Source organism: Corvus cornix, chromosome 3 (assembly GCF_000738735.6).
Source record: "Corvus cornix cornix isolate S_Up_H32 chromosome 3, ASM73873v5, whole genome shotgun sequence".
Lineage (NCBI taxonomy): Eukaryota > Metazoa > Chordata > Aves > Passeriformes > Corvidae > Corvus > Corvus cornix.
The window spans coordinates 2,162,496-2,190,140 of NC_047056.1; the positions used below are offsets into that span (position 1 = coordinate 2,162,496).

Sequence of the window (27,645 nt, forward strand, 5' to 3'; positions counted from 1 at the left end):
TGCTGTAACCATTCCAAAGTCTCCCAAGTCACACAGAGCCTGGGAGGTTGTTAAGGAAAACCCTGAATTCGTCAGGTGCCTTCTGCCCTTTGGAACACCCAGAGCTTGGATGTGTGCACAAGTGCCTGTGGAAAGCATGGAGTTAATAGAGCAATTGGATTTTAATATGCTAAATTTAATTGATTATTATTAAAGCTTCCAGGAGAGCAGCAGTAGTTTTTGAGCCTTTTTTAGCAGCCTCTGCCACAGTGAAATGAACGTGTTTAATATCCCCATATGACATTATTCCACGTTTTTGTGCTCTATGGGCCCTACTGATATCTATCCTGTGGTTGTTAATAGAAGGAGGGGTTTTATTTAGGAGCAGCTTAAGCAGCTCCCTTTTGGCCACTTTGTCTATGCCCTAACCTCTCCAGCTCACTGGGTGTGCTGGTGCAGCAGAGAGCTCTTCTACGTTAAAGTTTTCCAAGTTCCTCGAGAGAATTAGTTATGATCCACTTAGTCTTAAGCCACTTACTTATTTTGGCCAGGGTCCATCTGCAGCTGATCACCCAACTCTATCCGTCCCCATCCTACAGCTCAATAAATCTCTCATTTCAAGTGCTACAGACACTTGTAAAAAACAAAAAAAAAGTCTTGTGGCTATTTTAAGGAATGGTAAACATGGAACCAACTGCCCTAGGAAGAGGCAGTGACCATTTTCCATGCACCCCACCACTGGATGGCTTCTCATGGCTCTATTTTTTCCTTGACTTAAGTTTATATGCCAAACAAGATTAAATTGAGCCCCTTACATAGTTTTAGCATAAAGCTCTGTACACTTATTTTATTTATTATAATTTTGCTTTCAAGATGAACCCATTGCACAGACCTGGGTCTGTGAAAGCAGCTCAATATAGCACTTAAATTAAAAAACAAACAAACAGCCTGACAGTGATTTACTTCCCCCCTTTTTTCCAACATTGCCAAGAAGGACAATGCTGATAAGAAATCGTACCTACAGCTGTTCCAGGAAAGATTCCCAGTAGTGTTCCAGCCATCCACCATGCCCAGGTGGGGCACCCCATTGCTGGCTTTATTGCAAACTGTGAAGAACAATTATGGCATCATTAAATAGTCCTGGGAGCCCCAGGATGCTGCACCTAAGCAAGTAACTTCTTTGGAACAGATAAACTTGTTTTAGCAGGATACAGATCTCATCTTAACTTTCTAAAGAAGCCTTAGGAGTATCCATTGAAATTGCATGACTTTAAACCAACTTATTTTCTACTTTACTTGATTTTCTCTCCTTGGTCTTGTCACGTTTAGCTTTACTCTAATTTGATTTCCTGCTGTATCTCTTGTGATGGCTTTCAGATGCTACTAGATTTCCGTAGCTGGTAGAACTCGAGTGTCTCAGTGCTCTGCAGAAAACTCACGTGGATGAACTTTGCAATCACAATGTCTGTGGCAGGTGGGTGTAATCTTTGATTTGAGTGAAATAAGAAGTGGGGCTGATTGCATTCGATAAATTGCCCATTGGATGCCTGATTCTTGTTGGGGGCACCTGTGTCTCATCCTATTTTAGGGCAGCATTAGTCCTATTGCCTTTCTCTCCCAGGTTCCTGAGCAGGAGGTGTGAAATTGCAGCCTTCCACGTGCTCTGGGAACGGAAGGTGGATTCAAGCAGGACATGTAGGTGACTTAACTCAAGCCTGTGCTCGTCCCAAGCCTTCCTGTCCTGCTGAGTAAGTTGGAGATCTCCACAACCAACTATTTCTCTTAGGGGAGTGCTTGAACACATGAGAAAGAGTTACAGATGTAAATTCTCTTTTCCCAAACCGGTGCTGTGGTTTCTAAAATGAGCTGGGTGTGTTGTTGTTGTTTGGGGGTTTTTTTGTTTGTTTGTTTGTTTTATTTTTGCACCCTATAAAGATCAAGTAAGGCAGAGGGCTGAACAATTGTCAGAGGAAACTTTTATTTTCGAGAAGATTTATTTAGCTATGTCAGTAGTCAAGTACATGCATTTATGAAGCCTGTGTGTCATGACCACAGTTTAATAGATACGTAAGGTATAATCTTTTTTTCTTTTGAGGGAGAAGCTTCTAAGCAATTTGAGTTACGGTTTTTATTGCTGTGAAGTCTAAACTTAGTGAAGGACTCCAGGAAATCTGTTGTGCTTTTTTTCCCCCTTGTGGTAAGAGATAACAGAAGCACAGCACTAAAGAAGAGATAAGCTCCTTACTGGAACTGGTGGTGTCACCTCCTTCATGTTTTTCTGAGTTCTCTTTTGTCTTATTTCTTATCTTAAGTTGAGAATTAAAGTGTCTTATGTTCAGCAAACTGTTTAGCCAAGCCTTCCTGCTGGTGTATGGGATGTAATGTGTCTCTACAGGCCAGCTTTTAAGTGTTTCATGTGAAAGAAAAACCCAAACCTGGGCAATTGGAACTTCGGGCAGGTAGAAACAGGCTCAGCAAATGCAGGTGGGAGCAGCCTCTAAAACGGAGGGTCTGTAGAGGAAAGTTCTGTATTCAGCTGCAGGGACATTGTAGCTGTGCAGGGGATTTGACTCAAACCTGTCCGTGTGAGCTGGCAAGGGCAGTCCCGCAGGGTAGCAGGCAGTGGTTATACATCTGGGAGAAACCCCTCTGCAGCGCTTGGAAACAGAGACTCTATGCAATTCTTCTTTACAGGAATTTTAAATGTCCTTGGCCAGGTACTGAATTAGAGCTGCAATGGTTTCTGGGAGCTGTGGATTTGGGTTCTCTGACACTTAAATTCACTTGAATTCACTTGCTCAGATGTCTTAAGTCTGCATTGTGCTGAAATCATTATGTACATGTGCTGCAAGATTGTGTTAAAGTGTATTTCTAGCTAATGAAAGAAAAACTAGTCTCTCTAACAAATGCTGTGCTCTTAAAGGTGTTACCTTTGTGGTTTAGACCTCTTTATTGAGCTGCTTTCTTTTTCACCACCTCCCCAGGAAACAGGAATATTCCAGGTCAGTGGGACAGGTACTATGTGAAGGTTCTGCTTGCATATATTTACTTACTAAACACATAGACCTGTTTGTTGTAGCATGTGAGATTCTGAAAATGTTTCTTTTATTTGCAGCATGTCTTTGAAGTAAACATGCTTTTATTGAAATGGTAAATATACTTTGGCTGGGGGCGAGGTGTGTGCTGGGTGCTGCTCCTGGCATTGGACAGAGGAACGAAATTAGTCGTGGGCCTGGAACACTGGCTTCACCAGAAAATCAGAGGGATGAGCAAACACAGTGAGAGTTACTTTTTCTTTTTTTTTTTCCAACCAGTTCACTGAATAACAATTCCTTCAAGGCAGTGTGAAACATCACATTTTAATTCCAGAGTCTGTCCCTCATGCTGGGTTTAATTCCAGAGCCTGTCCCTTTGGTGGGGGGATCCTCACCATGCCCTGGCTTTTCTATGGTACAGAAATTGAGAATACCGTGCCCACGTTGGCAGGAAGCTCCCCGGGCAGAGTAAAACTCTGAAATGCGTGATTTGGTGTGTCTTTATTTAAAGTAATCCTCGGCCGTACGGTGGCACTGGTGAGCTGAGCACGGGCTGTGCCGGCGCGGTCCCGGCTCTGTTCTGGCTGTTTCCTGGTGGTGCCTGCAGGGTGCAGCTTCTGCCCACGCAACTCCTGCGTGGCTCGCTTGGAAGCTTCCAAGGATAGACTGAATATTTATGGAATAATAGAAAACAACAGCTTGGTTTTCATTTCAGTTTTTAATTTGCATGGGTGAGTGATTGGCACAGAAAGTATTTTTCATTTGAAGAGATAAATCTACAGAAGTTGTAAATTTTACAGAATTTACTATGGACAGTGCTCTTCCCTTTTTGTGTGCAGTGGGAGTGGAGAGGGATTGAAGAGACCCTAAATTAATGGATTAAAGAGGAGCACCTAGAGGTGTGGTTTTTAAGCCTTTTCAGGCATTTCTGTGAACTCTGATTATTCACTGCTGTGCCCTTAACAAAGGAGTTGAGCAAAGCTAACTGCGGGAGCACTCTGCATGTGTGGGGCAGTGTTCAGATTCCTGTTTTCTAAACTGAATTAGCATCACTTGTAACATTGCAGATGACTTTCGTGATCTGGATCTTCAGTTGATGTAAAAAGAAATGTAAGTGAACATCATTTGTAATGCACAAAGCTTCCTGGTATGTGTCCTTGCTCTCTGTCAATCCAGTTTTTGGGTGCCCAAGTTAAAATGATTTGTACTCTAGAAAACACTCCAAAAATCCCATCTGAGAGCTGAGCACTGCTCAGGGCCCCTCCCTGTGTCACCCTGAGAGGCTGTGCAGGTCTTTGTTGCTTGTGAAGAGCCAATGGTCTAAATTTAAATGCTTATGATGGGAATTATGGTACCTACCAAGGAATACAAGAAGTTTGAAATGACCCAAGGCCCTGAATTCCTTGAGTGATTGAAGAGCAAGGTGTGATTGAGTGTGGTGTGGTGTGTTGGGTGATGGCACAGAATCAGTAAAAAAAGGTGGATTTGGAACTCTTCAAATCCCATGTTGACATGCTACTTGTGATTGCTGAGCTGTGGATGTGATGTTTTGAAATGGCTATTTAATGGTTGCTTGGGCTTTCTTTTAACTTAGTGTGTTAATTTTAAAAGGCATTTTCAAGTAAGAGAAGCAAAAGCAAGACAGTGATTCACAGAGCCTCTCAAGCAAAGCTCTGGAAGCCTCCAAGCTGCTGGAGGTAGCAAGCAGATAGGTCCAGGTAGTGGAGAAAGACAGGAGAGGTTTGCTTGACCATGGCTCGTCCATCATTAAAGTATCTCAGCCACTGAATCCTTTTTTTCTTTGCTCTCTGACAAACTCCAGGAAAAAGTCTTTGAAATCTTGTTAAAAGTTGGATGTTGATGAAGTCTGAACTTGCAGCAGTGCTGAGTGGGGTGGACAGCATGCTTGAGATAAACCAGCAGCCTTGCAGCTCAGAGTCCTGTGGATCATGGCTGTTCCCCTTTGGCATGATGCTTTGCATTTTTCTCCTTAATTTCAAAGCAAAACTATAAATAGGAGTTGGGAACTGTGTGGATGTGGTGATTGATATGGGGTGTTTTTTTTTTTTTTTTTCTGTTCTCACCCACTTGCCTTAAAAAGGAGGTCTAAGCTTAAATTAAGAGCCAATGATGGAGGAGTCTGTCAACCCATGCCATGTCCTTGATCCATTTCCAGTGTGTTTGGCTCCATCCTCTTGCTGTGACAAATGTCACTGGTTTCACCAAGGCTGGGTCAAGCTCTTTGTGTGGAGCTTTTAAATTTTACGATGAATGCAAATACTTATTTCTTCAAAATGACTCCTTGGAATCCCTAAATGTTTGCATTAATTTTTTTTTTTTCTTGGGGAAAAAAATCTGTATTATTTTTTGGGGTATGTAGTAAGAGCTACACCTTGATATAGGCTCTCCTGATGAGAGGTGATATGGCATATAAAATGAAGGATGAAAACAGCAATAAAAAGTTTGAGGCTGATAAAAATATGATTTATATTCAGGACCCAGTTATAAATCCCATCAGCACTTACTATAGCTATACTTACATGTTGCTACCTTGTTGAAAGAAAGGTTAGTGAAGAATTCAGTGTGTGGTGTTTAATTCCTACAGTTACCTGCACAAGTTGCAACTGGCTTGAAAAATGCCAGTGTTAGTAAAAGTAGGAGAGTGGTAATTGTTTATATTAATAGGGGTATCTGCCATTTAAAACCAAGTATATTCAACCCTGTTCTGGGGTCTGAAATGTGCAGAATGCGTAAAATTTTTATAGGGTAGTAGCAGCTGCTCCCAGTAACAGGTATTTGCTCCACAGCTGGTAACAGTTCAGTGATTCAGCTGCAACCTTTATTTTATTGTCTCATAACTTCATACTGTGTTGGGCCTTGATCTTATTTCAGGTGTTGTCTTCAGAGCTTCCCAAACTTGATCTCTGTTAGTTATGTGTAAGTTTTTGTGTGGTGGGTGTAAAGAGCATCTGGAGGAAACCAGGGGTTTCTCAGTGGTACACCCTGATTTTAGCTGTGTCACTGGAATGATCTTATTGGCAACTCCCAGCATGTTATTCCCAGGACGGGTGATATTCTGTCCTTCTGGCTTCAGAGGTTTCACCACAGTTCTGAAAAAACCCCAAACCTATTAATAAATGATTTTTTTGATTGTTACTGCTGTTTTGAAGATATTAAAAATGATTGTGTGTACTGGCAAGTAGGAGCACAAAGCCAGGACAGCAATATCCAGTGTATCATTAACCACAGGCTCTTTGCTGAATCTTCTCTCAGTGACTTTTTTCCTTTAGGGTTATACCTATTTTCCAATTCCAAGAATTTGTTGAGTAGTTTGTACTTGTGAAATCCTCAAGCAGATGTAATTCTGCCCCTGCCATGAGTGACAAATAATCTCTCATCTGGAAGTCTTGTTATTTTCTTCCTGAACCTGATACTTTTGAGAGCAGTGGCACATGGTCATCCGGACCTGCACAGCAATTTCTACTATAACAGGGGTGCAGTGCAAGATGCTGATGGGCACCAGCAAATTCACAACCTCTAAGGAGGCTGTGCAAAAAAAAACAATGCCAAGAAAATCTTCTCTCCATCTGCTTTGTGCTCTGAAAAGGAGCTTGACTTGCCATCCCACAAAATTTTGATGCGAGGGCTGATTTTTTTTAACCCTGGGAAGAATTTGAAGCCTCTGAGGTTTGTGAGCCTTTTGCCCTGAGTGGTTGAGCTGGGATAAAACCCAATTTCTTGGCTGACTCTGCAAGGTTTGGGGATTGTTGGCTTCTGCATTGGGATCCCTGGCCAGGGCTGGCCCTGAACACCAGTGGCCTTGGTTACATGCAAGAGGGAATATGCTTTTGAGGATTGCAGTAAAACACTGCTGAGGGTGCTTTTGCGGCAATTTGGGGTCTGTTCAGCACCTGCCTTTAACTGGGGGGGAGTTAATTGATGCTTCCTGGAGGGAGTTTCCCTTCTGTGACTAGGCAGCCTCCAGCCTCCTAGGCTGACCCTTGGAGCTTGGCATGGCCATGCTGCAATCCCTGAATTCCTGAGGGGAGCCCAGCTGTGTCCCCTGGTTGGTGTTGCTGCTGGCAGAAGGAGGGGATGGGACACCTGTGTGCCCACTTGTGCTGGTTTTGCCTGGGGCAGAGTGGGCTCAACACTGAGCAAATGTCAGAGCAAAGCCTTGCACAGATTTTGTCTCATTCAGGGACGTGTGCAAATCTTGGCTACAGATTTAGGAGCACAAATGTTTGAGGGAAGGAAAATGAAGGATTAGTGCACACACTCATATCATAACTGTGCCTCCGAAGGGAGTTAATTATGGATATGCTTCTTCAGCCCTCCTGCTCCCCACAGGTTTTCCTTGACTAAATGAATTGCGAATCTTGTTCCTGTTGTCCGAGTTAAGTGGAGTGAAACCTGCCCTAAGTAATACTGGGGGGGAAGTTTCAGTTGGAATTTTTTTATGATGAGCTTTGCCATTTAACATCATTAAACTCAGTTATCACAATTAAGTTTGCTCTAGGGTTTTTCTTGGTGCTTTTATTGGATGTTTTACTTAGTTGATTTACTTCAGTTCCTGAATATAGAGTTTTAATGTTCCCGGTTTTGTCAACCTTCTAAAAAAACTTCAGCTTAAAAAAAACTGATTTCTGAGAGCTTCCCAAATCAGAGAAATAGCACTCTTGATTTCATCATGAAGAGTCTGGAGTTGTTAGTGATTAAACTAATGAGCTGTATAATTATAGGGCAGGTTGAGGTGCAGAGGTTTTGCAAGCCATTCCTCCCCAGTTGCTGTAAAGCCAGTGCTTTCTGCCCTGCTGCTCCAGAGACTCTTTCCATGCAGAAATTGATTACATTTGCAAAATTTTCTTGTAAAATCTTTTCCCTTGTAAATATACTCTTTCCACACACTCAGTGCTGATTCAGTTAGAAATGGGTTTACATTTAGAGGAAACTTGTTCCCTTCTTCCAGGTAGAGCCTTTCTCACAGGTCCCAGACTGGATCTGGTAGGCAAAATCTGTGTATAACTATTGCCATCGTCATGATTCCTGGTCTCCAATCCTTGTTGGCTCTGGATCATGGCAAACAGATGGTGTTCAAGTTTTATTTGAATATCTGACTGCATTGGAAATGAGGCTAAATGAATTCAGCCATCACTAATAGTAACAATGCCAAACCCTCAGGAAGTTTCTTTCCTCTTCTGCTTTTCCATGGTCTTCTTTGTAACTCTGTTAAACAACTGTTACATCTGAATGGTTTAGCCAATGGCTTTGGAGGTGCATCTGCAAAATTTCTTGGTGTTTTGTGAGCTGAATCACCATGATCGTGGTTCCTGTGCACACAAGTGTCCCTTTAGGTCTGTCCATCTTGGTGGTGTGTACAGAAATTGGATTTAATGCTGAAAAAAAATCTCCGTAGAGTTACTGTTCTAGCAAGATAAATGCAGCATTTTAATTGCATTTATAATTTGAGCCCAACCAGTTGTGTATTAGTTAACTCTTTTCCTCACAGCAGTAACCAGCAACAGCCACAGCATTGAGCTTTGTTTGATCTAATTTTTGGAAAAATTGTTTAGCAATCACTGCTAATAGCTGGCTGATACTTGCATAGCATCCAAGTTCAACTGTACATTTGCCTTTCACAGGGCAGACTTGCAAACATGATCTGGCACCCAAACAGGCCTGTGCTAGACTAAAATTATTCATGTGTAGTTGGATAAGTAAACAAATAAGGAATTTGGAGACTTTCAAGATTATTGAATATTTTTAACTGGGTATCTGCTTTTTTAACTTGGAACCATTCAGAATGCTCTTGAAACCAAGCTTTTAGCCTTCAAACAGTGTTTGTTTGTTTCTGGGTTCTGTATTTGTGATTAATTAATGGATTTCATGAGCTCAGAACAGTCTTAAGAGGGAGAAATTCTTCTCCAGGATGATGGATCTATCCAAGCAAACAGGTCCTGTACACTTTGCTGTTAGGTTGATGCCCCTGCAGAGTTGATCTCTGTGGCACTGATGGTTCTGTCCTGTTCTTCATCAAAATATTATTCCCTTGATGTCTCAAAATCCCAGAAAAGGTGTGTGAGCCCTTAAATGGGAACAAGTGCCTTTGCGAAGGGTGACATGAGGTGAAAAAGGGAAGTGGCAGCACTGGGGCTGTGCCGGCTCCGGAGCTGCAGAGCATAGAAAATGCTCCAAATATCAGATGTGTAAGTTGAAATGGCCTCGAGGCAGCTTAATCTTATAGGGGAGGAATTGGCATGGTGCATAAACCAAGCAGAAATGGGCCTTGGCAGCCGCGGTGCAGCAGTGGCGGCTCTGGGACAAGTTGTTCCGAACACTTTATCACTTGTGGGGCTCACGCTTGCTGCTCTGCTGACCTGGGGAATGTGTCTCCTGCTTTGATCTCAGCCCAATATCCCCCTCAGCCAGGCCATCCTGTGCCTTATCCCAGCCTGAGCCAGCTTTCCAGGGAAATTCTCCTTGCAGCCTGGGATTTGTGGTGCTAGGGAGAGCTGCAAAGCCACCCTGGGGTGGTGAAGGAGGTGGCTGAAGCAGCCTTAGGGTTGCAGAAGGGGAGAAACCAGTGTCATGGAAATAATGCTTTCTCAAATATAGGCCATTCCTTGCCTTCTTTGGGGACTGGGTGGGCAGGTTCCGCAGCATCTCCGTGTTTAGATCCACTTGGGCGGTTTGGTGCCTCAGGACTCGTTTCTGCTCTGCGATTGCTCCATGCTGGGACATTGTGCAGGGGTTATTGGGGCAGAATTAAAAGCTTTTCTGTTGTTCTTCTGGATGGTTTTTGGCACTGGGAAAACCTGTAGCTCTTGCAAAATGTACAGCATCCCTGAGCTTAAACAGTATCATAACATCAGACCTCACTGGATTTTTGGCTTGAGGCTTGCATCCGGAAGTATTAAAATGCTTGTGTTAGACAAGAATGTTACCCTTGATATAAATTTCCATATAAAAACCTCGACTTGTCGTTTCTCCATATATTCCCCCTGTTTGTCTCACCCTGATTTCTTTTCATTGCTCTTTCTGCTTGGCAAACACTGCTGTGGTCCTAGCTGCATGTCAGCCTTCGAGGGAGTTCCTGCAGGGAAATGAGGCTTTAAAAATTAACAAAAATGAATATTTTAGGCTTCGTGTGTACTCTTTAAGGCTTGTCACTGCCTGGTGAAGGAAATGCGTGAGCAATGGGTTGAGGGTGATGTGGGGGTAACCCCACAGACTTCTTCCAGTGCCTGGGTGGCCACAGCTGTGGCTTTTCCCCGTGGAATGGGGCGCCCTGTCCCTTTCCCTGTGCTCTCCTGGTGCTGCTGTGCTGGGTGGGATGGCATTTACACCTCTAAAGCCTCCTGAGCTCTGCATTGGCGAAGGGCTGTGTGGTTGTTGGCTTCAGCCTCGGTGCTGCAGGGCATGATTTCAACCATGTCTATGGAGACCAATTTTCAACATCAAAACAAACCAGCGTAAGTGGAATTTATATTACCTTTTAAAAACACAAGTCAACAGAGCTGAGGGCTCTGCTTCGAGGAAGCCTCTTGGGTTTGTTCAGGGAATTACTACAAATATTTTATGTCTTTTTTGGAGACTCCAGGCAACCTCAGGAAGCTTCTGCTGAGGACAGCTGCTGAACTATCCCAGGTTAAATAGCTGATCAGTGGAGGTTTGGGGCCTGTGGTGTGAGACAGCATCCCCCATCACCAAATACCTTCCACTGCTTGAAAGCACTGTCTAATTTTCAAGACTGGGCTGATAATCCTAAATTTCTAGAAAGTATTTTTCCCCCAAAGCACAGTGTTTTCATTTTTGGTGCTGGTGGTCAGGAGCAATCAGACCAAAAGCTTTGATCCCAAGTGTCTGAGTGTGTGCAAATTTGGGTGATCCCAGAGGTGAAGAATTTTTTAGCTTTGCAGAGCTAAAAAATATCCCTGCAGCAGTGTAACAGCAGTGGAAGGGTTAAATTCAAATAAGAAAATGCTGTGGTGAGGGATGTGTTGTGATGCTGCCCAAAGCCCATTGAAGAGGCAGAATAAAGAAGGGCTGGGGGTGTTCCACCCTGCTCTGAAATGTGCTTGAACGCTCAGTGCTCAGAATCAAAACAATCTTGTAAACTCAGTAATAGAGGCTAAGACCCAGAGTCTGGAGATTTTATGAGTATGTTTTGTGTTTTTCCTGAGCTGGTTAATGCTTATCCCAGTCTGGGGAAGAGAAACATACCAAGCTACTGGACTTAACATTTGCAAATAGCCTGGTTTAGGGATTTTGGCCTAGGTACAAGCATCAAATTACAACAAGATGAACAGCGACTTAAGTGCTTTATTTTGTGCCAACAAGCTGCCAGCTTAGACACATGTTTCCATTACCTGGGTACCTGCAGGCAGGTGGATTTGGGTGGGATGTTGGTACTGACTGGATCCTCATTTCATGTATCATACACCTGTAGCAGGTATGTGTGAGTAATCCTGCAGGAGAGCTTTATCTGCATCTTTGATTGCCATGCTGTGAGTGTGGTGCCCCTCCAGCTTTTCTTTACATTTACATGCAAACAGCCTTTGTGCAAAGCACAAAGTGGAGCTTCACAGGAGTGTCACTGTGGCCTCTTAATTTCTGTCACCCCAGAAAATGGGGGTAACAAATTTTTAAAACAAGTAAGGAAACATATTCCTGCAAAATGTTTATTTGTGTTAGAACTGGGTAGCTTTCACCATGGTATGGCTGACTGTCCATGAAACTTCAGTGCCTCATTGGGGATATTCACTGTATAATTCAGATCTTCCTTCCTTGGCATACCAGAGCAGAGGCAGAAATCTCCTGACCCTGTTAAAGTTTCATGTTACTATTTTGATCCTCATGATTTGGTTTTTAGTACAAAATCACAGGCCTTGCAGGGAGTGCTCAGCATGTTGGTTCATGCTCCTCTGCCTACCTACCTCTGCCAGCCTGTAGAGCTCTCCTGAAACAAAGCAGCCCTACTCTAAATACTGGGGGGCAGTCTCTTGACTGACCCTGCCTTGCAAAATTGTCTGAAACCAGGTTGATTTTGGGAAGAGAAAGCAGCAAATGCAAATCTCAGTTTTAATCACTCCAAGGACCAATTCATGCCTAATAAGTGTGTGCAGAAACAGCTTTCCTGGAAACACCATTATCTGAAGTGATCTGGTTCCTGCTGCCTTCCTCCAGGCAGTGCCTTTAAATGGGGCAGAAGTGAAATTTTTCTCCCTTGAAGGTGACTTTTTTTGCAAAAAACCATTTGCTGCTGGCTGAATTGGCTTTGAGGCAGTTGTGGCCACTGCTGAGCTGGATGTGATATTTGGGCATGGAACCTGGTGCTGGCAGCAACTACACACAAACTCACTAATGCAGGTGATGGATGCAGCACCAACATGCTCTGTGCAGGCTGCCTTCCTTCTTTTGGTGGGGTTTCCAGGTTTTGGGTATTTGGCATCATAAGAGCCGGTGCTGACGGCAGAGCTCCTGGCAAGGGCGTGCAACAGCTTCAGAGCTGCCAATGACAAACTGGAAATGCTTCCCCTGTGCCCACGGGTGCCAGGGGAACGGCTCCTGTCCAGGACAGCCACGTATTTAATGGCTCTTGGGAGGCTTTCCTGGGAATGTGTGCAGTGAAATCTCAGCCTGGTCTGGGCTTTACCATTGCCAACATCCTGCTGTAAGAGGGGGACAGGACCCAAGCTCCAAGCTGTGTTTATGCTGCAGTGCATTTACACAAGTGTGCAAAGGTTCCGTTTCATTCTCTGCTCTGATCCCCAGTTATTCCTGATGCTGCATTAGTTTTCTGGAGTTGTGGTTTCCTCTTTGAATGGTCTGCCATAACCCTGGTGCTCTCCTGGGAGGTGGTGGTCAGTCCAGAGGCCTTTGCTGTTCAAATAAAGCTGGGATAACTTCCTGCATGTGCATCACTTTGCATTTACCCCCTTTGGTTTTATTTGGCATTTCCTGCTTAATATTCAGAGCACTGTAAGGGCTCTGTTTCCCAGAGGATGCCCATCTTTACCTGAACAACTGGATATTGGTAGAAAAATGTTCTGTTCCCCTTCTTTTATCTGCTTCTTACTCTGGGGCAGGTCCTTTGATATGTTGTCTGTAAGAGCAGCTCTGGCACAGTGCTGTTGTGCCAAATTCTTCCTCCAGGCATGCAGTAGAAAGGTTCACTTCTTCTTTTTTTTTTTTTTTTTTTTTTTTTTTTTTTTGCTAATGCGGTATCTCTTTTGCTTGTCTCCCTAATGTGTGGGTCCCCCCTTGGCCCCATCAGCCTCCTGGGATGTTGCTTTTGCTGTGACTGGGAGAATTTTGATTTGCCAGTGCAGGCATTTGCAAGCTGCTCCTTTGGCCTGCCGTGTTTGTTTTCACGTGTGACCTTCCAGTGCTCAGGAACATTTCTATTTGCCTTGTTCATGTACAGCCTCAGCTTCTCAGAGAATGACTTATTGATTTTAATAATGCCTTTTACCCTGCTGTTTTGGTATGTTGGCTTCCCCTCTGCAGCCCTTGCTCTGGGCTTCCAAAATTTGTTTGTTTTCCTAGTTTCCATGCCGCCTGCAGGAATTTTGCTCTTTTGACTTCCCACTTGGGTGTTTGTTGTATATATTCTGTATAGGAAACATTCCTGTACGTTGCACAGAGATACTCCAGAAACACTCTGGTGCAAGAAGAAAATGTGACCCTCCAGAGGAGGTGGTCACAGGTTCAGATGTTTCTGGAGTGGCACTGGCAGGATTTAAACCTTGAAGTGGCTGTGTAACTTCCATGGCTGTGGTTTCAGAGTTTAACAGCATAAATATGTTGCTTTTGTCAACCCAGCTGGCAGGCTGTTCCATTTGAAAGCCTTTCTGTGTGCTTGTTCAGGTGTACGGATGGGGATGGGGTATGCCTTTGCTTTGGGAGATTTTATGGACCTGCAGAAGCTTTAGGGGGTGTCTTAAGGGTTGGGATGAGAGAAAGAAATGGATGTTTTATTACAGCAATGCAATGAAGTGCAGCAGAGTGTGTTTGCAGGGCAGGAGCTGCTGGAGTGCTTAGCTGAGAGCTGCACCTTTTGAATGTTTATCCTGTTTGACTATATATGCACTGTGTGGTTATGTAGAAATTACAGAAATGTTATTAACATTTAAAAACATTAATTTTCCAGATGCATTTCTGTGAGGGAGCAGAGATGCAGAGTACTGATGTTGCTTCTGGGACCGTTGGGATTCTGGATGAGAAAGCAAAATAATTTATCTCAAGAGAAACAGCATGTGACTGACATAGTGAATGTGTTTGCAAACAAAACCTGGAGCTCACCTAGTTTCAGTGTTTTGGTCTGCAGGGAGCATTGCTGGGTGTCTTGGCCCCTCATCCAGTATCAAGGTGATTGCTGAGATAGCAGAGAATAAATCAGGGAGTGCCTTCAAAGCTACCTTGTCATATTGCTGTGGCATGATGTTTGCAGCTTTTTCTGCTGAGCAAATACACACAGTAAGTGTGAGGCTTTAAAGAGTTAACTTTGAGGTCACTTACTTTAAAAAATTACTTGTTTGATCCACATAATTGATGTCAATATAAAACAGGATTTTATATCTTTTCCCATGCAAAAATTACAAAAGCTGTTGTACTGCCCTTCAAATTTGCTTTGGCAGCTCTAACCCAACCCTGTTTTATTAAACAGCTCTCTTTCCTCCTAATATATACAGAAATGTTTGCTGTATAAACATCTTAACTAGACATCTGCTTTTCCCCAGATATAAAACACAGTTAACTTTTTGCCCTGTTCACTGAGGCTGATCACTTTTTTCTGCTGGCCAGATGAAATAAAATTGGGTTTTGTAGCAGATGCAGCCCAGTTCAGTTTTGCATGACGCAGGTGTTCCCCCAGCTGGGAAGTGTGGAATTGTGCCATTTTGCTGAGATGATGGGGAGGTTTAGATATGTGAGGGCGTTAAAAATAATTCTCCGTGTTAACAGTGGGCTTTGTCCCTGGTGGGCTCCATATGCTCAACAGCTGACTGGGGCAGCAGCTGTTCTATATTTTATTAGGAGACTTATAAAGTTAGAAACACGGATGATCATTCAAAACACAAGCAACTCTTTGCAGCCATGGAAACGGGATTCAACAACAAACTTGCATTTGTGAGCCTTCCAAGCAAAATAATCCCACTGCACTGTGTTCAGGTGGTCCTGGGGAAGTGAATGAACTTGCATTTTGATTTCCTTAAGTTCTGTTTACTCAGTCCCATTTTTTTTCCTCTTTTCTCCCTGTTTTCTGTTTCTGAGAAGGTACTAAACTTTGCGTGTGATCCTGATTTAGATTCTTCTCCAACATTGACAGATTTATATGAGAATCCTTCCTGGAGTGTGCTCTTGGTAATGGTCATGGCAGCGGGATACAGAGAAGGCTGAGCAAACACTCTGCTGTCAAATAATTTCTTGGGATTTTAGTGTCCCTTATAATCCAAGTAGCTCTTCAAACTCTTGTTGCATGTTTGCTGCAGTTCCATACAATTTGCAGGGAACAGGTGAAGCTCTGCTTCCCTGGAGAATTGGTGAACCTGCAGGTTTCCCTCCTAAAAAGGTGCAGGTTTTATGGTGCACAAAAGCTCTTCTTGTTCAGGCTCTGAACCATCTTCTCATTCTGACTGTGGGCTCCTTTCAGGCTCAGTCATGTACCCCACCCCTACCCAAAACAAAACCAACCACCCCCTGCCAGTTTCTGCACAGCTCAGCTCTGTTCCTGTTATGGTTTGGAGGGGCTGCTGTTATTCCAGCTCCTGGCTGTCATGGAAGCGCTGCCCACACCCAGTGACCGCCTTCAGGCTCAACCAACCTGCAGGATAGTGACAAGTGGCTGGATCTGCACTCCTGAGCTGTGTGATAATCTCTGACTTGGCCAGTTTGGGCTCTCAGTGGTCTGGTGGACACCTGGATATTGCAAACAGGGAGCAGGGTTGGCAGGACAGTTATGTGTAAATAAATTGGATTGAGCCAAGCATCTGAGCACTGTGAGGTGTGGAGAACTTTGCAGGCTGAGGATGGCTTGGGAATGTGTGTGAGGTACAACTGTCTCTGCTGCTCCTGCCATTTGAGAGGTGTATAAATATTTTTATATGTAATGATCAATTTTGGGTCACTGTCAGATGAGCAGAGATTTAAAAGAAGGCTTAAAAGTGCTGGTGATGAAATGGATGTGAAAATTGGAAAAGCATGAAGGTAGAGTAAATCCTTGGGGCAGAGCCTGGCAGCTTGGGGACTTCAGGGATGGTTTGTGGTTCCTTAATTTGCTACAGAGACCAGCCTGGTGCCCTTCCAGTCTGGGGTCTTAAGGAGGCAAAGCCACTTGAGCCTCGTTTGAGCACCTCTCAAGAGAGATCTGCCCATTTTAAACTTAAAAGCACCAAATTTTATTTTCTTGTAGTGGGCAATGCTGAATTGCACAATTTGGAAGTCAAAAGTTGGTGTAAAAGAACAGTGCTGGGGGTGGATGCCTGAGGGGCAGCACAGCTTGTTTGTGAGGAGAGCCTCCATTGAGAGAGAGAGTTAATTAAGGGACATGTGGAGGTGAGCATGTGCTGTTTGCCACAGGAATTGCATGGAGGAGCAGGAGCTGGAGGCATTTTGCTCAGTGCTTGTGTGGAATGAGGAGTTGCCTTTCAGACTGAGTGGATTTGTAGTGATGAATGGGGAGGAATCTCTCTGGGGAGAGGAAGGAGCTCCCTACAAGCCAAACACTTTATCAAAGACTTTTCACCATGGCAAACCCCAGTTAAATCCCACTACAGAGCAACTGGATTTGTAGTGGTGAGCCCCTCCCTGCAGGGAGGGACAAGGGGTGCCCGGGATCTCACCCCACTGCTCCAGGGCCCCAGGCAAAGAACGCGACCCAGCACCAGCACGATTTTCTGGCCTGTGCTACAGCCACGTGCTCCGACCCTTTTGGCAGATGAAGTATTTGTTTAAAGCCACAAATGGCTTCCTGAAGGAATGATCATTGGATAATGGGGTCCTGCTCTGCAGTATGCCCGGGCGGGGGGGACGTGTTACCCTCAACCACAGCGGTTGTGGCCTGTTCTGAGTTTTGTTCTGGAGTGAACTTTTGCTGTCAGGAAAACTAAATCTCAGTAGGCAGCAGGCTTGTCCTTCTACAAAGGAATTGTGTTTGTAGTCTTCCAAGAACTCATCATGTATGGGTTGAGATCTGGATCCCTCTGACTGTGCAGACCTCAACGTGGCTTTGCCAACTCCCACAGTACGTGACAATAATGGCAGTAGTAACGAACTACCTCCAAATAGACCAAATACAATATGGTAAGAGATCTTTATTAAAAATTTTGTACATCAAAGGATTAACTACTACATTTTAAACAAGAAATAAGATTTTACATATTACAAAAGATGTTATTAGTTCTTGAATTAGAAATAAATTTTATGAACACTGTACATGATACATCTGAGTTGTAGGAGCAGGAACAGGATTGAGTGCCTGAGAATGATATAACTTAAGAAAATGCACTCAATTCTTAGTATACAACATAATATTTCTGGAAAAATAGTATGTTAACTTCAGTCTGAAAATGCTGCATCCCTCTGACCAGTAACTACCAACAGTGTTCTCGTGGACATTTGTGCCATGCCTGGTGATTTCCAGTTTGGAGTTTCTTTCTTCGTTGGAGAAATTTTGTTCCTATGCTCTATTTTTCTTGGGGAGAGCATAATGTTATTCCATGGTATGGTTAACACAATCTGCATAAAAAACCTGATGCAAAGCCTTTCTCACAATGTAACTTTACCTCCAACCCAGGTTAGAAAAACCAACTGTGATGGTACATAAATGTCTACAGAAGTAGATTTTTATTGACTGTTACCTTTTGTTACAAAGTAGTTAAAAAGAAATATATTTTAGCTTATCAGATAACCGTTACTTCGTGTATCATTCGTACTACATAATTTTTTTCTTTTTTGAGATTCAGTGTAGCTGCATTAGAATTTAAAATAAAAACAAAACAGAAGATCACTTTTAAATTGCATGACCTATTTGGCTAGGAAGGGTGTGTGAAGTTTTACAGGATAGTATGAACATACAGTTCTCATATAAAAGCGTAGTATGTATCTAGTCCAAGGAAGGTAATAAAAAAAGATTTAAATCTTTATACAGAAAGTGACAATGCCCATGTTATACTATGGAACACATCTACTAATTTGAAATTACAGGTGTAAGGTGTGAATAAAAGATACCAACTTACTAAACAAATTCTTTTAAAAAAAGAGAGCAAAATCTATAAATAAAAATAGTAAGTGCTTTCTTTCCGATACTATTCTTTGGCTGCTGCGGGTGCCAGTGGAGGGTTATTGCGAGCACTAGAAGGCGTAAGGTCCCACTATGATCGTTAACCTCAGCACCGAGCTCGTGCGGTAGTTCAGGCTGTTCACTGTCAGCATCTCCAGGTCCACGATGTGCTCCCTGGGTCCTGAGAGGGACTTCACCAGCACCAGCATTGCGCTCACGGCGCTGGTTTGCTGCAACAACACCACAACAAAGCCCAGCTCAGTCCAACCCACAGCAACTCCCAGCGGCATCAGCGCTGCTGTGTCACCGCACTGTGCAAGGCTCGGTCTCAGAACAGGCATGCACGAGGCAAGGCTTCTTTTAACACTTCCAAATGGCCATGACTAATCTCACACCTGGCTTTGCTGCAGGGAAAACTCCACCTGACTGAGGCCCAGAGGAATAAACTGCTGCAAAATCTGGTCCTGGTTATGCTGACTTTCCCAAAGGATGTGGGAAGTGGTAATCTATCCCAGGATGGTCTTTGTTTTAACCCCATCCACCAGCTTTTAAAATAGAGAGAGAATGAGTAAAACAAGAGCCCTAATGACTTTAACAGTGAGGTAGCTTGTTCAGTGGAGGGAAACTCAACACCGTCTTGTGGCTCATACTCCAGAAGTTGTGCTGTCCCTGTAAACACTGGGAATGTTTGCAGCTGGTGTGTACCTATTGCCATCCCCACTTTGGACTTCTCCCAGTCTGGGATTGTGCTGCTGGGGAACACTGACAGGCCTTGTTGGCATTGTGCTGCTGGTTTGTTAAACAGCTTTGTCATTTCCAGATGATAAAAGGGTCAACTCCATCTCTGCCTTTGCCTACTACAAATATTTTCTCCCTGTGTGACATGAGTTGGGTGCACAGATGAATCCAATCCATCTGCTGCATCCGGGAGCCAGCTCAGCATTTTACTAAAACAGTAGGAATAACTTCCAAGCAAGCTTTTGTTTACCACAGTCCCCTGGCAGGAATAAACACGTGCTTCCTCATTTAAGGCCTGTGATTTCTTGTTGGATGGCAACAGGAGATGGGAATTGTTACTCCAGGGGTCAGTCTGACAGCCACACTGGGGTCGAACCCAAGTGGCACCTGCAGTGATCTTGTTTTTAATTTAAGCAAATAGCTTGTATTTTGGGGGTAGTTAGGGGGTTTTGCTGTGTAACCTGTGATGCAGTGCTTTTCCCTGGATTTGTTATGTCACAACAAAAGATATATGGATGAGTAGTTCCCTGTTCCCACCTTGGGTAAATGTGGTCTAAATAGCAAGGCCTTAGCTTGGTGCAGTTGTTGGCTGTACTATCAAAAGCCCCATATCTCCTGTTTTGAAGGAAAAGAATTAAAAATTAAAGCTTTCCAATTAATGTATTTCTGATAGAAGCTTTTTGTGTAGATTGCTTTACTGAGTGTAAAGCCACATACAAAGGAAAAAGATTTCCCAGGAATTTGTAAATACTAGAAGGGTTCAAGAAAATGAGATTTCTTAAAAAAAAAAAAAAACCCCTTAGGAAGCAGATGTTCTAGACACTCCCATTCATGTGTATCTACTTGGATGCATCCCACCTACAGGACAGTACAGCTATCCCAAGTAATTTGAACTTCCTTGGTTTTACTATGGGAAATAAAAGTTTAGTTTTGTCTCAACATAAAACCATTGTAGGTTGGCCTGAGTTTGGCTTGGGATGGGGCACTGATTTCTAGACTGCTGTTACTGATTTCTTCTTTTGCAAAATGAGAAATGTAATTGAGGTAATTGTACAAGGAATCTCTCTATGACTGTGTCCTAAATAGATTTATCTGGGGTGTTGGTACAGAGAGGGGAAGGCAGGGAGGTATTTTGTGTGAATCTGACACGGGTGTCCCAGGATTGCTAAATATTCCTGAATTGGAAAGAAACAGTTTGAGTCACAGTTTAGGGTTTTCAGGTAGGAAAGTAAAAGGCTTGTTAAAAATTGGAAAGCAAGCACACTTAGTAAGGAAGCACCAAGAAGCTGCTGAACTTTGGGGTGCTGCGGAAGCCTTATGGGGACATTTGGGGTTGTCACAATGACAAGGCAGTGTGGAGGCAGGGTCTGACTGCCGCCAGTACTCACCCTCAGGTAGAACTCTCCATTCTCGTTGCCAGACTTGATCCGGAAGGTGTTGATGGTATTGGGGTAGATGGTGGTGGCCTGGATCTGGAAGATGTCGGAGGGCACGGTCCTGTCGGAGCGGATGCTCATGTACTTGTACACCACCGAGTAGGGCAGCTCCCGGCAAATGGCGTTGGACACCGGGCACAAGCAGCGGCTGCCACACGAACAGGGGTAAAAGCACATGAAAAACCATCAAATACAATTTTCTGCTTCATTCCATCATGTCCCCTCTTGAGGATGAGCCTAAAACCACAAGACTTAATTTTTCCCTTACTTCTCCGAGGTAAGGACATAGGGCTCTTGACAAGGATTTCTGGGGTAACAACGGAACCCTCCGTGGTAATTCCAGCAGATTTCGTCCTCTCTGCATTCATTAGTGGTCTCACACTCGTTTATATCTAGGAGGAAGGAGAAAGGACTGTGTCAAAGCAGGTGGAAATGGGCTTGCTACAAAGGTACACCTGCTTGTGTGTTGAAACCCATCAGCTTTCTGTGTCCTTGTTTTCTGGGACCTGGCTATAAAGGGTTTCTCTATGCAGAAGTGGAATAAACTTGTTTATTGAGTGTTAAGCGAGGCTGAATGTTTTTAGTTGACTGGAGATGGATATTAATCATCTGTAATGTAACTGTGGAAATGCTGTCAAGTTTATAATTACCAAGGAATTGTTTTACAGTTGAAGGTGTCCTGAAGACAGGGAAAAAGTCTCAGGGAAGAATTGTTTTCCTGCCCTTTGCATCTTCTCATTTTGAATAATTTTGGTTTCATGGTCTAAAATGCTTCATTAATAGCGACATTTTAACTAAAATAGCTTTAAAAGGAATAGTGAAAACTTGCTTATTGTGCAAAGTAGAGCTTCTTTTGCCTGGGAAAAGAACCCTGAAGGGAGGTGGGGACTGTGAGCCTTGCACTGTATTAATGCTGTATTTCCTGTCAGTGCCAGAGCCCCACTGTCTACCCGCATGGTCTCCTGAATTTCACAAAGGCACAGAAAGGCTTTATTCAAATGTAATCTCTTGGAAGGCACTAACAGGTTTTTAGATGCTTAAATCAACTATCCTGCAATGCTCAGTTGCTGTTCTTACAAAGGGAAAGATCAGGATTTTGTAGAACAAAATACTGATAAAGAAGAGTTATTTTCTTGCATTTTCTGCCCCTAATTATCACACCTCTTTATTTCTAAAATTACTGACTGCTAAATCAGCTTCTGCATTGCAGAAGCAATAGTTCTTGCACTTAATATATTGTTCTGCAATATTCTCTAATAAGATGCAGGGACTTTTAGCACCACTGAGGAAAAACCACAAACTTGAAAATCCTGGCATTTGGTGGCACCTGGCCAGAACATTTATTTTTCTACACACGAATTATCTAAGCTGCTGAAGGCTTGCATTTTTTTTTTTCTCCTGTTATCAGAAGAAACATATCTTTATTTCTACTGTGACTGGATTTAGGAATCCCTCTGAAAAGAAACATGATATAAAGCCATGTTTCATGTCTGTAAAAAATGGCCTGATTTGATTCAGGGATGTTTATGTCAAATTAAAGCCACTACCTTGACATCCAAGACAAGTTTTACCTGTGGGTTGCAAAAATTGAAATTTTTTCCTAGGAATCTGAAGGACTTGGAGCTTGAGTTGAAGGATTCAAATAAGGTTATAAGATATTTAATGAATCATCAACTGCTTCATCAACATATCTTCTGCTAACAGCACAGTAATCCTGCCACAAAATATAACCATTTAGCTAGCAGGCACCCTTAGCCTTGCCTGAAATGGTGTAAATAATGCAGGGCTGAGCCTGCCAAGGGGAGGGCACCTACCTTGGCATGTCCTGCCTCCTACTACCTGGTATCCTTCAGGGCACACACAGGAGAACTTTCCTGGCTCGTTGACACACTGGTACTGACATATGTAACTTGAGGTTCTGCATTCATCAGTGTCTGCAGAGAGCAAAAGAGCTTCATGTTGTTGGTTTTGAAAATTTACTTTGTTACAAAACTAAATAGAATAGTTAAACGTTTGAAAAAAAAAAAAAAAATCTGTGTGAAAAGAATTAACCAAAACCTGGAATGTGCTGTTTAATGCCTTGAGAATGGAAGGGTGAGTTCTGCTGGGGTTTTGTTAGTAATCCTCCAAAGGAAGAATTTTGGATTTGAGGAAGCAGAAGCTAAATTAGACTTCAGAACAGGTTTGGGAAAATAACTCTTGAAATTGTGTATACTTGCAGTATTCCAAAATGTGATGACTTTGAGGAAAAAACCCACAGCTGTGAGATTAGTTAGTAACGCAAAAATGTTGCCTTTGTACTTGTGCCCTACGCTCATGGAGTAGCTCTCTGGGAAAGAGAGAAATACCTTTTTTTTTTTTTTTTTTTTGCCTTTTAATAATAATCAGTGGATGCCATTCTCCTGCTTTTTTATCCTTGTGTATCCATCAGTCCCTTGTGAGGGAAGCCTGGTGTGAAACAGAACTGAACAGTGTATGCCGTGAACAGGAAATGAATTTAAACCTATCAAGAGGAGGGATTGGCTTGGAAAGCACAGAGCTGCCTCCTACTACCTCTGAGCTGAGTCCAGCTCTTGGGCTGGGGTCAGGGATGTCCTTGGAGGCTGCATACTTGCTGCTCCCTGTTCTGTTCAAATAGGATTAGCTTAAGCAGCTTGGCTTAGCAGAGGGAGGATCTGTAACAGCTCTTCCAGCTCGCTAGGGAGGGCAGTGGTGAAGCAGGGACCTCTCTGGCTCCAAGGCTGGTAGAAAGGATACGGGCTCTAAAGGTGAGGTCATCATGTGTCCAAAAGGAGATTAGGGCACCCCTGCGGAGCCTCTGGCAGAGGAAATAAAGTGTTGATTGTATAATCATCAGGAGACATGCTGTTTGTATACACAAGCTGCAAAGCACCTCAAAAGCACAATTGTTGCTCCCTTAAAATCAGAAATTGGAGGTTTTGTTTTCAGAGGAGCCTAACAAGACACAAAATTGCCCTTGTTTTTGGTGTGCATTCCTTTCCGATTCATTTAATGGTCATCAGCATTAGACCACCCACAATTCCAGGGAGTTTGTGCAATCAGGGTTCAGAAACCTCTTTCATCCCACTTTGGGATATGAAGTGCAGCAATCTCTGTCCTGTTTTGTACTTGCTATAGAGAGACCCATTCCTACCTGTACCTGAAAGCAGCTGCAGCTACTCAGGTGTGAATTAGCCCCATTTGTACCATAAAGAATAAATATCTTAAGGCTTTTGGCTACAAACTGTACCCACAGAGTGTCTCCAGTTCTGTTCTTTAGTTTACAGGCTTCTGGGAAAACAAAACAAATGAGAAAATTGCTTTTCCAAGACAAAAAAAGTCTTACCTTCACAGTTGATTCTGTCACTGCTTAGCTCAAAGCCGGGATTACACTGGCAGATGAAAGAACCCAGGATATTGTAGCACTGCTGTGCACATGGGTTGTTGGCATCACATTCGTTTATGTCTGAAAGGAAAAATTAGATATTTATCTTGTGTAGGTGGTAATTAGGCTCGGTGGATTAGTCCTTAGGCTGGGCCTGTTGCTCAGCAGAAGCTCAGTTGGCTGTAGCAATGTAGATCTGCAGTCACTGGAGCAGTGTTAGATCTGTGCTTTACGTTCCATGTAAAAACCAGTATTTTTCCAGGAATGAGAGTTATTCTAATGTGTGATGAATTCTCCCAAAAATGTTTAATGTGGCTATTAAACTCCACATTCCAGCGCCTTTTTTTCAGGTATGAAATGCCAAGTCTCTATAAATAATTGATATAAGGAACACATACTGATAAGACCTCTCAGCATGCAGTGGTTAAGATTTATTTGAGCTATTTATTACTCTGAAAATTTGTTCTTTTAAATTCCATTGCAGTTATAACATGAGCCTTTGAGGCCAGTAGAGTTCTGCAGAGCTCTAAGGCCTAGACCATATTGGGGGAAGGTATTTTTCTGTGCTACATTTTCCATGGTGTTGCCCATCCCAAGAACATTTTGAGGACACTGGTATGAGAAGAGAAGCAATTTTTAATGGGAAGTTTATATAAGTCTAATCACCTCTGGAATCTATCGCCCTTGTTCTGCACAGACCGTTGATTAACTGCTGCTCCTGTCAGTCTGTAGATTTTAGTGTTTTCCCTAGTATTCCTTGTATTTCCCTCCTGCATGTTTTCCATTCATGTTTGTGTTTATCAGATATTGCCAAGAGTAGAGAGCTGTGCTTGGAAAAAACCTTTGAGTTCATGGCTTATAATTGTCAGCACCACTGTAAATTTACAGATACAACTAAAAACTGACAAAGGTGAGGCGTTCAGAAAAATGAAACCAATGAAGAGGATATGAATTCTCTGCATGATGAACCTTCTAGTCCTGAAAATGAATGATAATAGGGGAAAACTCATTGCAACATTTTTTTTTTTTTCTTCCTCTGAGTTCATTTCTGGCAACAGTGCAAAGGATGTACATCATTCCTCCTCCAATACCACCAGGAGGAATAAATTAGGTGGCCAAAGCCCCAGTTCTGTTAGTTTTCCAAGAAATATTGACCCACTTTCAATATAGGCAGAAGGTGTGACACAAATGTAATGGCTACAGCTGTCAAGTATCACTGTGATAAATGTGAGATTTTGTCTTGATGCAGCAACCATTCATTTATAAATTTTCTCCTTAGCTTTCCTTTGCCTGGTAGAAATGTGCCTGATGAGGCTGGAAAGCCAGGGAAAGGGTGTTTGGTGGAGTGCTGAAAGAATCCACCTTCCATTTGAGCCATGGAAAGGGACAAATAAGTGACTTCTGTCACTTGGTTCTGTTGTGTCCATGGGCAATTTTTAAAATCCTATGATTTGGTGAGAACCAAGCAATTCTTGTCTCAGTTCAGAGCTGTGCAGTGTCCCAGGGTGATTGATGAGGTCTGGCAATGCTTGGAATGATGGTAGAAGCTGGAAGATTTCTCTATGTATATAATAGATTTTTTTTTTATATATAAAGTACATCTCTGAAGAACTTCTGACCATCTCCACCAATCTCTTGATTTTACAGCCATTCTGTCAGTGCTTCAGCAGACAGAGTTACCTTTTTATTATTGCTCTAATCCTTCTAGAACAGATTTTATGATTTCAAACTTGACATCAGTCTTAAAGTTTTATGGTGTAGCTTCCCTTAGTGTTTTATTTCTAAAGGCAACATCAGTGCTGAAAGGTCACTCTTAGCAACCCTTGTTTTAATTTTTAATATTTTCTAGATATTCAAACGTAGCCTGGAGGCTTTCTTTACCATGTGCTGAGGGTAATTACCCTTAACAGCAGAGGTATGGTATTGATTCCCTTAATTCCCAGTTCTGGCCTTTGTTGTGTGAGCCGGGAATAATATCAGGAAAGCCAATAATAAAGCTGAACTGAAAGAGTAATTAAAGCTAGGATTGAATACTGAATATAAGGCTTTAGACGTTCCTTGGAAATCTGCTATGCCAACAAAATAACAAGTGATCAAGAAAGCTCTAAATTTTTCTCCAACCCTCCTGTAATTCTGGGATCACCCACAGAGGAGATCACGCTCAGTGCAGTCTTTTACTGGTTGCTGTGTATTTCCTTTAAGTTTCCACCATGGCAGCCAGTGTTTGTGTGTCTGGGGGAGCTGCTGTGCAGGCTGAGGAATCCTTACCTACACAGGTGTGGTTGTTGGATGCCAGCTGGAAGCCAGCGTTGCACTGGCAGTAGTAGGAGCCGGGGGTGTTCACGCAGCGGTGGTGGCAGTACGGGGGCAGGGTGCACTCGTCGATGTCTGGGGCACCAAAACACATCAGTTAGTTCACATGGAATCCCAGCACTTCCCTGCTGCTCTCTTGTGTCCACGGAAAGTTAATTGCACTTGATTAAAAGCAGGCGAAAAGCTTACGTGAGCAGGGGACTGCTTCCATGGGTATTGACAAGATACAGTTTAACTTTTCCTGTAAGGGACTATTTTGTAACAAGCTTTTATGCTCGTTGTCTTCACTCTGCACTCCAACATTATTTTATTCACTCAGTCCTGCAGTAGTGCTTGGTCTGGTTTATTTTGTGTAGGTAGAATTCGGTGTTTTGTTCAGCTTTGCCACCAGGATCCCTCAGGATCAGACACGGTGCCGACCAACACAGCCAATGTGCCTTGGAGCTCATTTTCCCAAGAACTCGCATGCAGCACTCCTGGCACGTACTAAATCTTTTCAGCTCCATTAGGAACAGTCCAGACTTTCTGTGCAAGTACAGGGGAATGGCAAGGATAGAGAATTAATGGGCCTGAAAAGGAAACAGGTGGTTGTGCTTCCACAGGGATCCCCAGACCCTGCCTTGTTCCCCAGGGAGCTCCCATTGCTCCCATTCCACTGGCTGCCTGTCCTGGATACCTTCCCACCCAGCAGCACCACACCTGGCTGTGCATCTCAGGCACTGAGAGCCTTCCACAGCCTCTCCTTGCAGGTCAGCCCTGCTTTTGAGGTGGAGCAGGCTGCCTTTCCAAGAGTCGGCATTCCTGGTGTGCACTGGAGCAGGGGTTTCACCTGCCAACCACACAAAATGTGCACCACCCCATTCTCTTACCCCTCTGCATTTTAAAAGGCTTCCCTGCATTCTGGAGGAGATAGTAGCTCTGGTTTTGCCTGGAAAACATGTTTTATTATTCCATTTTCGTGTGTGTGTGCAGTGGCTGTCTTGAGCTGCGGCCTGCTGGAGCTTGGTGAAGAAATCCACGCCGTGCTCCGTCCTTGTACACAAAGGGACATTTCAAAGGATCAACACTCACACAAATCAGACCAGTATTCACTGGAACAAAGAAAGGCACTTCCCATATCCATGCCAGATCTTGAGTTTCCTACCTCCAGCTGTTTCCACCATAGATGTGTTTAAAAAGAGGCAGAGTCTTTTTTTTTTTTTTTAATAATGAGGAAAGTGTTTGTTTTAATATCAAGTGAAAAAACACTCTTTAGAAGTTAACCCTTTCTTTGTCAAATGTGGGGCTGAACTTAGTGAGGTGTTTTGGATGATTCTGAATGAAAAGGCTTATGCTGGAAAATTCCTGGCTATCCATACAGTAGCAACTGTCACTGTAACTCTTGTTGCAGAGAGAAATTTGGAAGTGGAAATGGAATAAATTAAGGAGGCACAGTAGATTTCCATCCTTGGCTTTTACAGGACTAAGCTCTTGTAAGTA

At 43.2% G+C, this 27,645-nt stretch overlaps 1 protein-coding gene and 1 long non-coding RNA gene across 3 annotated transcripts in view; one reads left to right on the forward strand and one right to left on the reverse strand.

Moving 5' to 3' along the window:
• The first annotated feature begins 1,381 nt into the window (after positions 1 to 1,381).
• The window catches only part of LOC109145094, a 48,682-nt gene continuing 22,418 nt past the window's right edge, over positions 1,382 to 27,645 (forward strand). Inside the window, exons 1-2 of the long non-coding RNA XR_002046289.3 lie at positions 1,382 to 1,453; positions 1,601 to 1,727. This is a non-coding gene — a long non-coding RNA (uncharacterized LOC109145094). The remainder of the gene's footprint in view (positions 1,454 to 1,600; positions 1,728 to 27,645) is intronic.
• The window catches only part of EFEMP1 (EGF containing fibulin extracellular matrix protein 1), a 45,981-nt gene continuing 35,642 nt past the window's right edge, over positions 17,307 to 27,645 (reverse strand). For both annotated transcript variants that reach the window (XM_039569078.1, XM_010403003.3), the window contains exons 6-11: positions 26,122 to 26,241; positions 23,815 to 23,934; positions 22,283 to 22,402; positions 20,737 to 20,860; positions 20,421 to 20,616; positions 17,307 to 18,524 (exon numbers count right to left, since the gene is read on the reverse strand). In XM_039569078.1, coding sequence (XP_039425012.1) covers positions 18,366 to 18,524; positions 20,421 to 20,616; positions 20,737 to 20,860; positions 22,283 to 22,402; positions 23,815 to 23,934; positions 26,122 to 26,241 — 839 coding nt within the window. In that variant the 3' untranslated portion in view covers positions 17,307 to 18,365. The remainder of the gene's footprint in view (positions 18,525 to 20,420; positions 20,617 to 20,736; positions 20,861 to 22,282; positions 22,403 to 23,814; positions 23,935 to 26,121; positions 26,242 to 27,645) is intronic.